This window comes from Naegleria fowleri (genome assembly GCF_008403515.1).
Source record: "Naegleria fowleri strain ATCC 30894 chromosome Unknown tig74, whole genome shotgun sequence".
NCBI lineage: Eukaryota > Heterolobosea > Eutetramitea > Acrasida > Naegleriidae > Naegleria > Naegleria fowleri.
The window spans coordinates 22,039-36,693 of NW_025408006.1; the positions used below are offsets into that span (position 1 = coordinate 22,039).

Here is a 14,655-nt window from a genome sequence, read left to right on the forward strand (position 1 = left end):
TGAACGTTTCCTCTCTATTTCTTCATTGTTGAAAAAACAGCTTCCGATATTCTCTTATTCTCATCATCATTATCATCATTAGCAACAAATTAAGAAACAACAACAATCAGAAATAACATACCAATCCATATGGTCGACCTCACACAATCCGAACGAGTCAAAGTCTCTCTCTTCTTACCCAATCAACTCTCTCGTGAGTCTAGAACCAAAATTTCTCACTTCCTCCGAGATTGCTCTCCTCACTTGATACAAATCCCAGAAAACGAAGGAGAATTCAATTGTTACAGTGATCAAGTCTTGTTGTCTTCCGAGTTGCCTGATGTGTTCAGCGTGGATGCTGCCTTCCTGCCACTTCTCGTCAAGAATGGTCTTATTGCTCCTCTCTCGGATGTGATTAAGGAGGATTTGTCTCAATTCATTCCCAATTATCAACCTTTTCAGTTTGCATTGGAGAGTTGTCGTGTTCAATCTGAACTGTATGGAATCCCAAATTTAATTCAAACCAATGTGGTCTTGCAGAAAGAATCACCAAGTGAATTCTCATCGGAATTGGATTTGGCTCAACACAAGGGATATGATTCGATTGTGTATCCAGATGTGGCTTCCTCCGATGCCTTACATATTGTGAAAAATTATGCCTTACTACAAGGAAGTATTACTTCTACGACCACGACCACCACGACTACTGGAGGTGGAGGTAGTGGCGAGAAAGGTGACGTTGTTGTTCCAACATGTACCATTTCATTGAATGCCTTTCCTGAAAAGCCTGAACATGCAGATGAACATTTTGTGACCTCGTATCGAACCATATTGAATGCCACTCAAATCGAAGCTGCCGAAGATTTGGTTGAAAGTTGTCGTTATGGAAAATGTATTCCATGTGGAGCCTACATTGGAAGGCTCGAACTCATGTGTGGTCTCAAGTCCAAAATCGAAGATGAAAAATGGAATTTGACACTCTTACCATTTTTAGGAAAAGGTTCTACCAAAATTGCTCCAACCGTATCGTGCATTGTGTTGAATTCTCAATTACAAGGGCAACGAAGACAGGAGGCTCTCAAGTATATTCAACGATTTTTCTCAGACACTCATGTCGACGAGGTGCTTCAACGTGGAATGGTCATTCCGTGCGATCGAAATCGTTTGAATCAATGGGCCTCAAATTCGAACATTTATCGAGACGTTTTATTCTGCCTGGAAAAGCATGAACGCGAAAATAATCTTTCAGTATTGCGTTTTGATCCAGAACTGACCAATGTCGAAATTCAACGAATTGCCAAGATTTTACGTCATCGTTTACATCATTTGGCAATTGCTACCTTGAGATGTCTCACTGCAGACATGGTTGAGAATGCGAAAAGTGGACATCCAGGTTGTCCCATTGGTTTATCACCTGTTGCCTATGTCTTGTGGAAATATTTCTATAGAAGTACTTGTAAAAATCCAGCATGGTTTAATCGTGATCGATTCATTCTCTCGAATGGACATGGATGTGCCCTACAGTATGCTTTATTACATTTGACAGGTTATGAATCCATGCCCATGGAAGAATTGAAACGTCTTCGAAAAATCGATTCCAAAACACCTGGTCACCCAGAGTGGCGCCACACAGAAGGAATCGAAGCTACCACTGGACCTCTTGGTCAAGGAGTTTGCAATTCGGTGGGAATGGCACTCGCAGAAGCACATTTGGCCGCTCGATTCAATAAGGAAGATTTGAAACTCTTCAATCACTATGTCTTTACGTTCTGCAGTGATGGAGACATGATGGAGGGAATGTGTAATGAAGGATTGTCTTTTGCAGGACATCAGAAATTGAACAAACTGATCATGTTTTATGACGACAACAAGATTACCATTGATGGAAGTACCACACTTGCTTTCACACAAGACACAGCCACAGTGGCAAGAGGATTTGGATGGCACGTGATTGAGGTGGTCGATGCAGATTCAAATTTATTGGCGATCAAAAATGCAATTAAGGCAGCTCAACTCGTCACTCAAAAGCCATCCTTAATTATTTGTAAAACATCGATTGGATACGCCACCAAGCATGAAGGATCTGCCAAAGCACACGGATCAGCTCTCGGAGCAGATTCTGTAAATTACTTGAAACAGCTCTGTGGTTTTGACACACAACAAACATTTTTCATTCCCACTCAAGTTCGAGAGGATTTCAAAAAAATTGCCGATCGAAATGCACAATTATATGAACAGTGGAACGAGGTTGCTCACAACTATTCACAAAAGTATCCATCCGAATGGGAAACCATCATGAGAATGAGTCGACAAGAATTAGATGGTGATATCGAACCATTACTTCCCAATTTCGAAAAAGAAGAACAAGAAGGAAAAGAACTCGCCACTCGAATGACGTCACACATTGTGCTAAATTCCATTATTCGTGTGATGCCTGGTCTTGTGGGAGGTTCTGCCGATTTGACACCTTCAAATTTGACAGATATTGAAGGAGGATTAGATTTCCAACCACAACAACGTCACGGAAGATATATTCGATTTGGAGTGAGAGAACATGGAATGGTTGCCATATCGAATGGAATTCTGTATCATGGTTTATTGAGATCTTATGTGGGCACGTTTTTGAATTTTGCATCGTATGCTTTGGGAGCTCTTCGTCTCTCTGCATTGGCCCACATTCCAAATATATACGTCTTGACACATGACAGTATTGGATTGGGAGAAGATGGACCTACCCATCAACCTATTGAAGTTATACCTGTTCTTCGTGCCATTCCAAATCTTGTAGTGATTCGTCCAGCAGATGGAAGAGAAACTTCTGGTGCTTATTTATTTGCTGCGAAGAGTAAGGCCATACCAACGTGTTTAATTTTGACACGACAAAATGTGCCTCAAATTCGAAACACAGACATTCACAAAACTCTTAAGGGAGCCTATTTACTTGAATCTTCTTCACAAAATCCAGATATTATTTTAATAGCTACAGGATCAGAGGTTCAAATTATTGTGAAGGCTTCTAAAATGTTGAAAGAAGAGCATGGGCTTCAAGTCAATACTGTGAGCATGCCAAGTTGGGAATTATTCGAAATGCAACCACGTGAGTATAAGGATCAAATTTTCATTCAGGGAGTTCCAGTCTTGTCTGTGGAAGCTTCTTCTCCTCAGGGATGGATTGGAAAGTACTCACACTTTGCATTGGGAATGACTACTTTTGGAGCAAGTGGTGCCTATCAAGATATTTACAAGAAAGTTGGAATTACTCCAGAGAATACGGTTGATAAGGCCTTAAAATTGATTTCAAAATTTAAAAAGTCTGCTCCACCTTTGTTGTATGCGTCAGTTCTGGACGAATAGTTGCCAACCTTTTTTTAAATTCAAATTAGATTTTACAACAGCTTATCTTGATTGAAAAATTATTAAATTTGTGAATTAGAAACGCAGAAATTTGATCTTTTTTAAAATTCAAATAGGTTTTACAACGCTTGTCTTGAAAAATTATTAAATTTGTGTGAAATTAAAAACGCAGAAGTTTATTTAATTCAGTGCCTATTTACTCGTGTCAGAATAAGTGGAATCTTCACTGCCGGTCGTATCGAAAGAAGTTGATATTAAACTCAATGTTGAATTGCCTACTAAGAGTTTCGAATTTGTGGCATTCTCTGAGGTGGTGGTATGTGGTGTGTCAAAAATGTCTGGAGTGGGAATGCTGGTCGTAGTGTTTGTTGTTGTTGTTGTTGTTGGTAACAGCAATGGTTGTGTCGATGGAGACATTAACAACGGAGTACATGGTGACATTCCTCCACTCGAAATGGTGGATCTTCTATTCGCATTCTGTTCAATATGATACAATAAACATTCGAAGAACTTTTGTTTGTTCTGGAATGTACCAATTCTCATTTCATGTTCCTCAGCATTAAATTGCACATCCTCTTTCAAGCTATTATCTTTACAAATGATAGGAATGGGCGTATAATACATGAGATCATTCTTGAGAGAGAGTGACTTTTTAGAAATTAAGCAAGTTCTCAAATTATCTGCCACAATCGAAGCATCCATATCGTCATAAATAAATTCCCATAACCAAGCAATGCAAGGATCCATTTCAATGAATGAATTCATACCGAGTGGATCCGTAAATGGAGTAGTGTGATTGGAAATGGTCAACGAGTTATCTCCATGATTCGTTGATGATAAATGATCCATCGTCGAAGAAGTGTCACAACTCTTGAAAATGACAAAATCTGAATGAATGAGTTTCGTTCCAACAAATAAACATGTCAATTCATTCTCATCCAATAATTCACGAATGCAATCCAAAGAAGGTAAAAATTGATATAAACCTTTCAACAAGCATTGTAATTCTTGTGAAATGTTGTTAAACAACAAGTAAGAAATGACTTGTTTCAATAGTGAAATTTTGTTCTCTTCTGTGACACGAATCGATTGAGTCATGTGTTTCCATTCTTGTGAATTCTTTTTAAAATGTTCATAATTGGACAATAAATTTTCATAAAATTCACTCTTTCCAACTTCATTCAGCAATTCCTCGAGTGTTTTCGTTCCATCATGTCTCTTCTCCATAATTTGTATTAAAATCGAATATTCAATTCCAAAATCTGAGAAATCCGTCCATTGAATGGCTTGTCCTAAAATGGTCTTGACAAGAACATGACTTGGAAAGAAATCTTCCACAAATAAATAGGGCTGTAACATTATGAAACCCATCATTCTTCCCAAACCAATGTAAATATCACTGAAATTTTCACATCCAATATTTTCAAGCCATTTTTCATAATTTCTCACTTCAAAAAAAGGTTTCAAATGATACTTGTACGAGTGTCGACAAGTTTTGATGTGTTTGAAAAATGTTTTGATCACATCTTGAACAAGAACTGCAATTTTTCGAGCAGAACTTGAACTCACTTGAACATTGATTAATTTGTTGACACCTTCTTGATTACAAAAATCTTTAAAAAATGAAATGTAATTGTCATAGTTGAGAACGGTCAATTTGGTTTCTCCCATTTTGAGTGACACTTCACGAATGTACATGAATTTCTTGTGGAGAGAAGTGTTTTTTCTTGAGGTGAGAACTTCTTGATTGAGTTGAGAGAGTGCACGTTTTGATTTCTGAACAAGTTCTTGATCCTCACAGAGAACAGTGTGTGAAATGTTGAAAATGAAATTAAATTTGGAATCCAAAGTTTTGTTGCTATTGGTGTAAAGTTGTTGAAGGAATGTTAATTTTCCATCTTAATTTCATTCATCAATGAATTAACAATAAAAAAGGAAATGTGAATGTGTGAAATTGTCAGATATAAAATGCATCATTGATTCACAATGAACGTGAATGTACATGTGCTACAATTGGAACCTTCATAAAACCAATCTCTCTACTTACCAATGGATCCAATTTCACTCAATTCTTTGCTAAAATTTTGAATAAGTTGCGCAATTTTGACAGGATTTCTCATCTCGGCGGCTCTCTTCGTTGTGGCCATATGATACAAATCTCTAAATTCAGAATTGCAATACAATTGTGGCATTGGTTTAAGTGGTGTTGATGGAGTTTTTGGAGAAGAAGGTGATTTGGTGTTGACAATGGTCGTAGTGGAGATCAATACACGAGTGGTGTTGTCACCACTTCCTTCGAGAAGGGATTTTCTTAAAATTAACTTTTTGACACTTGTCTTTTTGAAAACACTGTAAACCACTGTGAAGGTCGTCATGAGATCAGTTCCATCCTGAACGACACTACTCTTGTCAAGTGTCAAATTTTGTAAAAATGTCACACCTTGCAATTTCTGTTGATATTGAGAAGTAGGTTTTGCTTTCTGATCGAATAAATTGTAAAGCCATATTTCCAATCGAGCTTGCATGGAATTCCAACCAATGAGATAAATATATCCATTTTTGCTCGCTGGAATTTCATTGAGAGTGTGAGCACTCGAAGTAGATTTTGTATGACCTCCACTCGGAGTAGAGTTTTCTTTCGCAGAGAGTGCAGTGGAATATCCTCTGTCACGGCGTGAAGAGGACGAAGAGGATGTTTTGGAACTTTTTTGTTGACACGAAGAGGATCCTTTCGTCGGGGTGGAACCAACGTTTTGCATGTCATTCAAATTCTTGTCAATAAACTCTGAAAATTGATGTAAAAAGAATTGATTAATATTGTAATGAACTCTAAAATCTGTGGCATATTTCGATTTGGTATTCACTGTAAAAATAGAAAGATCATTGTAGTGTGACACAAAAAAGAATCGATGTCTCACCGAGTCACGTCGAAATGCTGTGGTAATAACTTTTGTGCAAGGTGAATCAAATTCTTTCAAAAACAACAAATCTCCCGTCGAGGGTGACCAAATTTTGACAAAACAATCATTGGATGCTGATACAATCAAGATTGAATCCGAATAAGGGCCTCCGTGTGATTTCACGGTTGAGTAATCAATTTCAAGAGTGGAAGAGTTCGAGTTGGTATTTGAATTTGTGGCATTCGAATTAGTATTTGCACTCGTGGTTTGTGATTGTTGTGAATGCAAAGAACTTGCTGAACTCTGTGACGACGTGTTTTGTCCACTCATCGATGATGTCAATATTGAAAGAGCCGAAGGAGCGTTTTGTGGTTGATTCATTTCATAATTTTCCAACACCTCTTTCGAAGGACAAACAGTAATAAAGTTAATTTGTCTCATGTGACGAGGTGTGTGATTTCTATTAAACGTCTCATTGGGAATCAAGGAAACTCCTGACCATTTTCCAAGTTTGCTGTATTGCTTCAAAATTGAGAACATGTTCAATTCACCATTTCTCAAACCAACCAAAACACTTCCAACAATGTTAAAATCATTTGCCAAATATTCGAACGCAAAAATTGAAGTCACCACATCATTACATTTGATTCTTGTCATGGGCTTTTCATTATGAACATAAAAGAGTGTTAAAAATTGATCATCGCTACCTGTCAATAAAAATTCATGAAAAAGACATTGTGAAATGACAGCTCCTGTTTGTCTTTCGTACATAAAATCCAATTCCAATAAATTTGATAAATCCTCCAAATTGGGAAAGGAAAAAGAAGAGCTCGAGGTTAAACTCGAAGATGGTAATTCGATCTGAGCACTCACTCGATTATTTTTGGTCAAATCCGATCCTCCCGCCAATTTCCATCGACAAGTGACACCATCCATCGCTGTCGTATAGAAAGTGTTGTGTCGATGATCCACAGAAATGCTCATCACCTTGTTGAGATGAGACTTGTGATGAGAAATTTTGTTGAATATTTCATAGTAATTGTGCTGTTGTGAGCAATCGATGGCCGTCGAGGTTGTCGATGAATTTTCTAAAAATTCCAAATCGGATGGTTCATCGATGCCACTTGTCAATGAACGAGTGTTGTTGTTGGCTCGGTCAAAGTCTTCAAGAGTGTTGAGAAGGTCATCTTCGGTGGTGCTCGAGTGGAACAGCCGACGAAAGTTGTTCATCATTTTTTTTTCTTGTTTCGCTGAATTTCGCATGAAGATGACAGGTCTCTCATTGAATCCATCATGTCGTCGCATCGTGTTGTTGATAGGATAGAAATTCATTCGGTGTTAATTTAAATTTCATTGTTTATTTACAATAATGGGATTTTCTAGAAGGAATCTTCTAACACATTTTCAACATCATCGAAATTCTCGGAATGAGCAGTATGGTCACTAAATTCATTCTGTGAATAAATATGATTGAATTGATGAAAATCAACAAAAAAATTGTCATAATTACAAACCACCATCACAACTTACCAATGAATGATTACTTTGATTGCTTGGATTACTTTCATAATCTTTAAAGTCATCTGAATAATTATCATTAAATTCGGAACCAGAGAAGCCAGAAATTTCTTCATCGTTTTGGTGATGATCCCCCATTAATTCATCGTCCTCATGTTCATGCTGATGCTCCAAGGTGTCACCATCGAAATGATCCTCTCCAAAGTCTCCATCTTCGGCATAGTTTCCTTCAATATCTCCAAAATCTTCGTCAAAATTGTAAACATTATCATCAACAACATTGTGATGATCCGATGAATGGAAGCTACTCATTTCCTCATGATGATGTCTTTGTTTTTCACCAACACCACCACCTCTCTCTTCACTTCTGTTACTCTTTTCACTGGTATTACTTTTATGACTGTGAATGCTGTGAGTAATGTGAAGGCTCTTTTCACTCAAATGCTCGCTATGAATACTGTGGTTACTCTTTTGACTATGAGTGCTATGAATGCTGTGAGTACTGAGCTGACTATGATTGCTCTTTGGACTTTGATTGCTTAATTGACTATGATTACTTCTTTCACTCTTTGGAGATGGCTCTATATCAGAAATATCAAGCTCCGAGTCGTCGAATGCTTTGGTGAGGAAGGTGGACTCTTTGGGTGAATGCTTCTTTTCCATGATGGTTGAACCCAAATTGGTATTGGCATTATTATTAAATATTCCAACAGAAATATTGGAGCTATTACCAGTACTACTACCACCACTACTCAAAATATTCACACTTTCGAGAGGAGGTGATGACGAGTCGCGTGTCTTCAATCCAACCAATGGTTTGAGGGGTGGCAATTTTTGAGACAGAGCATCCTTGGCCAAAGTGTTCTCTGAGGGACTGCTTTCTTGAGATTTGCTTCCATCACTCAGTGGGGGTGATATTGATGCATCATTGTTTGTCTTGGATTTCTTTTTTCGTTTTTTCATGGTGGAGCTTAATTGTTCTTCTTCGAACGAGTCATCCAAAGAAAGTGAAGGTGACACGGTGGTGGGAGCAATCACAGATTCTTTGGTGGACACTCCTTGCTGTGTGAATTGGTTGAGAGCATTTTTAGGAGATGAGTTTTCGGATGTATCAAGATTGTTTAAGGTTGATTTTGGAGGATTTTCTGTTTTCTCCAGATTTCTTGGAAGTGTTGGAGATTTTTGAAATTCTGGTTGTTGCTGTTGTTGTACAGATGGCTGGAGTTGAGGTGACACTGACTCGGAAGTAGTGGCCACCACATTGTGCAACCATTTAGTAAAGAGTTGCAACAACAAGGGTTCTTGTGTGCCTAAATCTGATGTGACATGATGATGTGAAGAATTTTCCAACTTTTCAAGAACACTCTCTCGATCCTCTTGCTCCTGTACATGAGTTCATATGAACGATTTAAATTTAAATTCACAGAGTCACTGAGAACCTACCAAATTTGCTTCTGGTAACAAGACACTCTTTGTGAATTTCAAATCAAAATAATCCAAATATTCCAATATTAATTGTGACAATAAGTGATCTATGATTTGAACATTCAATGAACAAGCATTGTTAGACACAGTGTTCAAGTTCTCATTCCAAATACAATTCCAGCACCAATTCAACCTACTTTCCGAATTACTTTTCATTTGTTGTATTTTCTGATTTTGGAAATACACTTCTCCGCGAGGTCTTCCATGCAAGACATCATAGACACTTGCCCTCAATTGCGCCTTGTACCTTCCGATCACTCCGGCACATGTGAGCGATTGAGAAACTACCTCTTTGAGTTCGATTAATTGGGGATTGTTCGACAGAAGTGCACTCGTCATGATGGGTTTGAGATTTGGTTAATTTTTTTTCAATGCTACTTTTGTAGAATTTTGGCGGGATTTAAATTTCCCACTTTGCAAGTAATCCCAATAATATCGTGTGTTGTTGAACTTAATCTGTCTTTTACAGGCACAACTATTGAAAATTTATTCATGTCAATCCAAATAAAAATTCCATACTGAAATAGAGGCATCAACGGCACAAGTAATAATTTGTTTTTCATCAGGTGACCAAGAGCATTTGCAAACCACAGCTGTACATGAACCTTTTCCAATCACTTGTTTCGTCTTCATATCCCAAACTTTGACGAGTCCATCATTTCCACAAGAGGCCAAATATTTTCCACTGGGACTGACACTAATAGCGCTTATTTGAGTATTCTTATCTTCGAACATGTCTACTTGATCTGGAAAATCAATGTCCCAGAAACGAATTTTTCCATCACTGCCACATGTGATCACCTCAAGTTCATTATCCAGTCTTTGTGAAATACCAGTAAATCCTGGGCATGATCGATCTGCAATGGAGTGGAAAACAATTCTCTTATTCTTCTGTAAATCGTAGGTGTAGACAAATTTATCCATGCTAGTGGTATGCAGTAAATGAGCTTGACCAACATCAATTTTCACTCCAGTCACAGGTTTGGTGTGATCTGAAAATTGTCCAAACATTTCCTGATTTCTCATGGACCATAACCTCACGACACCATCGTGGCCCCCGCTCACAAGAATCTTACCATCACAGTCCAAACTAGTGACTCCACCTTTGTGGGTGTTGACAATTTGCCAATCTTGTTGATTTGTTTTCGTGTTAAAGCATCGAATAAATCCGTCGGACCAACCTGTTACAACCTTTTCTCCCACATAAATGATGCACGTAGGTTTTGAGGTTTGGGTAGCCACTACAAAGGTGTTGAGAGTGAAATAGTTTTCTAAATCCCAAACTCGAATGGTTCCATCGGAAGAGCATGAACAGAATTGATCGCTCTTTTCACTCGAAAAAGCAACGTCTGTCACCTCACGAATATGACTCTCCTCAATGAGCTCGCTCTCAAGAGTGTCCACATTGAGGCGATAAATTTTTCCATTGTCAGTTCCTGCCATCAATACCCGTTGTTCGGAATGCAAACTCAAAGAGGTCACTCTTCCTACAAGCTTTGTTTCCTTCTTAATTTTCCAATTGGTGTCATTGCCTTGAAGCATTTTCAGTGATCCATCACTGCAGCCACAATATAAAATGTCCTTCTCATTACAAAGAGACATAACACTCGAAGAGACTTGAATAGAGTTTCTATAAATTGCATTCTTAATATTGAAGACCATAATCTCTCCTGTTTTTGTTCCTGCATAACAAAATTCGCCGCTCTCGTCAATACATGCTTCAAGGTATTCTCTTTGAAAGCCTGCAATTCTTCCAGGAAGTTGGCAGATTCGAGTCGAAAGAACAAATTGCATGGCCTTTGCTTCGTAGGCCCATGAGCAAACTTGAATCGAATTGTCGGTGGCAATGATAAAAGTATAGGAGGGTCTTCTTGGATTGAAATCGGGAGTGAGTGGTGATGAAGTGACAAAGAATGCTGGCCGATCGATTTTCGCTCCTCCAGCCAACTGTCCAGTTTGTGTGTCCCATATGGAAACTTTTCCCGAGCCGTCTATCGGTTCAAACAATCATTCAAAATAATAATAGTATGAAATTTGATAGGCGTCATGATGTTGCAACATCGTTCACAGTATCCAAAGCAATAAAGGATGACAATATTTTTCTTTTACAAAACCGATCACCTACCTGAAACTGCTAAAAACTTGTCATCATGAGTAAAAGATAAAGACATAACTCTATTAAGATGACTCTCAATCCTGAATAGAACCTTCTTTTTTGCCAATTCCCAAACAATGACTGTGGCCATTTGTCCCTTTCTCTTTGTTGTTCCAATCTGAGCGGTGGCCAATAATCGACCACTGTTGGTCAAGGCCACACAAGTAATTTCTTCGTCGTGTTCAGTCAAAAATTGTTGATTATGAGGATCGTTGATATCTCCCACTACCAACACTCCTCCAATAGGATACAAAATATATTTACTATTCCGAGGGTGAATGGAGATGGTATGTCCATATTTTCCAGTAAATCCAATCACATGTTCCAATTCCAAAGCATTGTTTCCTTCCGACATGTTTTTTTATACAATAATAATTTGTATACAATTCTAATCAATAATAATCGTTGCTGTTGTGTATGATGATGAAAATCAAAAAACGTTTCAAAAAGTTTCCAGTGTATGCAAGATTGGTAAAGGAAATGATTTTTTTTTTGTAATTTCAGGGAGCGGGAAATGTTTCCCTCGTTTTTGTGCTTCAAATTTACTCCTCAAAAAATGTCTTCAAGAGGTTCCTCTGTACAATCAACCACCAGTTCCACTCGATCCAGAGCTAGCCATCATCAGGTCACGCAAGATGAAAAGAATAAACAATCACATGCTATTGGAGAAGACCCAAATTTTACAACTTCGGGAGCTGAAACAGATTATTCGGAAACAGCATCCACAACAGATGTTTCCACCGATAAGGAAAACGCAATTCGTACCCGAACATCATCTCCTGAAAGTAATCATTCGGGGAAGGTTTTGAATAAGCAGTTTTCAAATAATGACAATTATTCTCTTGCAACTTCCGAAAATTCAAAGGAGGAAACAAAGGTTCATGATCTGCCACGACCAAAGTCCAACAAATTTGCAAAAGAAGTTGAGATACAGACGGAAACTCATCCGATCGAATCATACATTGATCCCAAGTATGAATTTTCTCAATGGAAATTACGAAAGAATGTGGTTCAAGCAGCAGATCTACGAAATAAGAAGGACAGTAAGGCGCAAACAATTCAGTCGCATTTCAGGAGAGACAACGATTGTCAAGTATATCTCAAAAAGTAAGTGTTTTTGTTTTGATGGATTTCAAAGATGTGACGCCTTTAAATTGACATGAATTTAACAATTATTTCATTCAAAACATTCTTCAGAGAAAAGGACACCCAGACACCTAAAGAAACCGGAACTAATCCCACCAAACATACCCGATATATCAAAGGTCTTCGTGGTAATAAGGACGCCAAAATGACCGTGGTGGAATTAAAATTTGATCAGAATTAGTGCCAAGATGAAACTATTCCAAATTAAGATCACATGCTAACCAAGTTCAATGAAAAACTTCAATTTAACTTTCTTGATTGCAACAATTAAAGAGATTGTATTTATTATTTTCTGGAAAAGTCATACAAGGATGAGGGTGGAGTTTGTTGTGTAGAATTGCTCGAATAATGACTTGGCTGATTTTCAACCCTTCTCGGTTGGAGACGTTTTCGAGAAAGACCGCTTCCACCACGGGAGGACCCTCGTCCATCTCGTGAGGTCACTTGTGACTTATCTACACTCGACTGAACACCTGGTTTGTATCGCGAGTAAGAAAATAACTTATTTCCATTGGAGGTTGCTGCTGAAGAAGAGCTATTAGAGTTTGGAGATCGTGTACTGTAATTTGGAAAGGGAACTATTGGTTGTGGTTGAGGATGGTGAGCTAGCCCACCTTGTTGATTGGCGTAAGGAGGATAAGACTTTACGCCTTGATACTGTACATTCATGACTGGTTTCTTGTTGTTTCCAAAATTATTCATACTTGATAATGGAAGAACCTCATCACCATTATTGTTGTTATTATTACTGCTACTTTGTGTGATTGCATTGTTTTGGTTTTCATTATTATTATTTCCTGTGTGGATAGATGGAGTCAAAATTTTAAAAAGCATGAGGCAACGAAATTAATAATATCAGGTAGACATGCCAAAGAATCGTTGTCAATAACACATAAAATACATATAATAAACAAAAGTCAATGGACCCTTATTATCAGGTATACTATACTTACGTGTCACACCTGATTGTACTCGACTATTAATATTGTACTTGAGAGGAATTGGAACTGAAATACCAACTTGGAAAAACGGATATTGCAAGGCTTGGCTTGCAGTGGGTCTCTTCATTGGGTCAAATTTCAATAAATCTGTCATGAGTTGAATAGCTTCATGACTGGCGTTTTGAATGATATTTTCTAACGGGGTTGGAACAAATTGAGGAAATTTCATTCCCATACTGGCAGCTAGTTTTAAGCCTTCCTCCCAGGTCTCCCGAGTTGGAGTCCCCAACACAGAGCAAATTTTGAAAATTTCATCTGGCTCACTTCGTCCTGGAAAGAGAGGCCGAAACGTGTACAACTCGGCCATAATGACACCCACAGCCCATAGATCAATCGGTGAATTGTAATTTTGTGACTTCATCAAAACCTCTGGTGCACGATACCACCTTGTAGAGACATATTCAGTGAAGGGAGGTCGTGACCTAGTTTCTTTCGCCAATCCAAAATCTGCAATTTTTACCGTATCTCTATGAACGAGCAAATTCTCTGGTTTCATGTCACGATGAAAGTATCCACTCTTGTGCATGTACGCAAGACCTTGAAGGACCTGATAAATAATATTCCTAATCTTGGATTCCGAGAAGAGTTTGTCGCGATCCTTCATGACTTGATATAAATTGGCTTCCATAAACTCAAACACAAAATATAATTCTTGATTTTCACGAATGACTTCTTTGAGTTTGATAATATTTGGATGATTTAATTTTCGGAGGGTCTGTAGAGTCCTCGTTGTCGTGTTGATGAACAGAGTCGTATTTCAGAAATCAAGACAACCACAATTCAACCTCTCGGAATCACGCTCATCAACATACCTGTACTTCTTTGAGTTTGATACATTCTTCCCAACTCGAATACGTTCGTTTTATTTTCTTGATGGCCACCTAACTCATCGTCATGATCCATCATTATGCATTTTTAAATAATGAAATTTTCAGCAAGGAGAATTTGCCACAAGATCACCAACCGAATACAATACAACTACACTTACCACCTCTCCTGTTTCCTTATTCACTGCTCTCACCACACTTCCATAAGTTCCGGCACCAATAAGCTGATTGAGTTTGAAACGATTCATCCTTTCCGTTTTCAGGTATCAAGACGAGATGAGGGAAGGAAC

General features: G+C 38.1%; 6 protein-coding genes across 6 annotated transcripts; 2 read left to right on the forward strand and 4 right to left on the reverse strand.

Moving 5' to 3' along the window:
- Positions 1 to 129: 129 nt before the first annotated feature.
- On the forward strand, positions 130 to 3,333 carry FDP41_009844 (uncharacterized protein; the record flags this gene model as incomplete). The annotated part of the gene is made up of 1 exon (XM_044713846.1): positions 130 to 3,333. One exon carries the CDS (start codon positions 130 to 132, stop codon positions 3,331 to 3,333), a length of 3,204 nt encoding a protein of 1,067 aa, XP_044556337.1.
- Positions 3,334 to 3,525: 192 nt separating this feature from the next.
- On the reverse strand, positions 3,526 to 7,466 carry FDP41_009845 (uncharacterized protein; the record flags this gene model as incomplete). Its single annotated transcript, XM_044713847.1, has 2 exons — positions 3,526 to 5,231; positions 5,381 to 7,466. 2 exons carry the CDS (start codon positions 7,464 to 7,466, stop codon positions 3,526 to 3,528), a joined length of 3,792 nt encoding a protein of 1,263 aa, XP_044556338.1.
- A 146-nt stretch (positions 7,467 to 7,612) lies between these two features.
- FDP41_009846 (uncharacterized protein) lies at positions 7,613 to 9,575 on the reverse strand (the record flags this gene model as incomplete). The annotated part of the gene is made up of 4 exons (XM_044713848.1): positions 7,613 to 7,687; positions 7,764 to 9,134; positions 9,195 to 9,283; positions 9,374 to 9,575. The coding sequence occupies 4 exons, from the start codon at positions 9,573 to 9,575 to the stop codon at positions 7,613 to 7,615; spliced, it is 1,737 nt and encodes a 578-aa protein (XP_044556339.1).
- A 156-nt stretch (positions 9,576 to 9,731) lies between these two features.
- On the reverse strand, positions 9,732 to 11,746 carry FDP41_009847 (uncharacterized protein; the record flags this gene model as incomplete). Its single annotated transcript, XM_044713849.1, has 2 exons — positions 9,732 to 11,227; positions 11,362 to 11,746. The coding sequence occupies 2 exons, from the start codon at positions 11,744 to 11,746 to the stop codon at positions 9,732 to 9,734; spliced, it is 1,881 nt and encodes a 626-aa protein (XP_044556340.1).
- A 201-nt stretch (positions 11,747 to 11,947) lies between these two features.
- On the forward strand, positions 11,948 to 12,718 carry FDP41_009848 (uncharacterized protein; the record flags this gene model as incomplete). The annotated part of the gene is made up of 2 exons (XM_044713850.1): positions 11,948 to 12,498; positions 12,589 to 12,718. 2 exons carry the CDS (start codon positions 11,948 to 11,950, stop codon positions 12,716 to 12,718), a joined length of 681 nt encoding a protein of 226 aa, XP_044556341.1.
- Positions 12,719 to 12,822: 104 nt separating this feature from the next.
- Positions 12,823 to 14,613, reverse strand: FDP41_009849 (uncharacterized protein; the record flags this gene model as incomplete). Its single annotated transcript, XM_044713851.1, has 4 exons — positions 12,823 to 13,334; positions 13,491 to 14,253; positions 14,351 to 14,419; positions 14,527 to 14,613. The coding sequence occupies 4 exons, from the start codon at positions 14,611 to 14,613 to the stop codon at positions 12,823 to 12,825; spliced, it is 1,431 nt and encodes a 476-aa protein (XP_044556342.1).
- Positions 14,614 to 14,655: the final 42 nt, after the last annotated feature.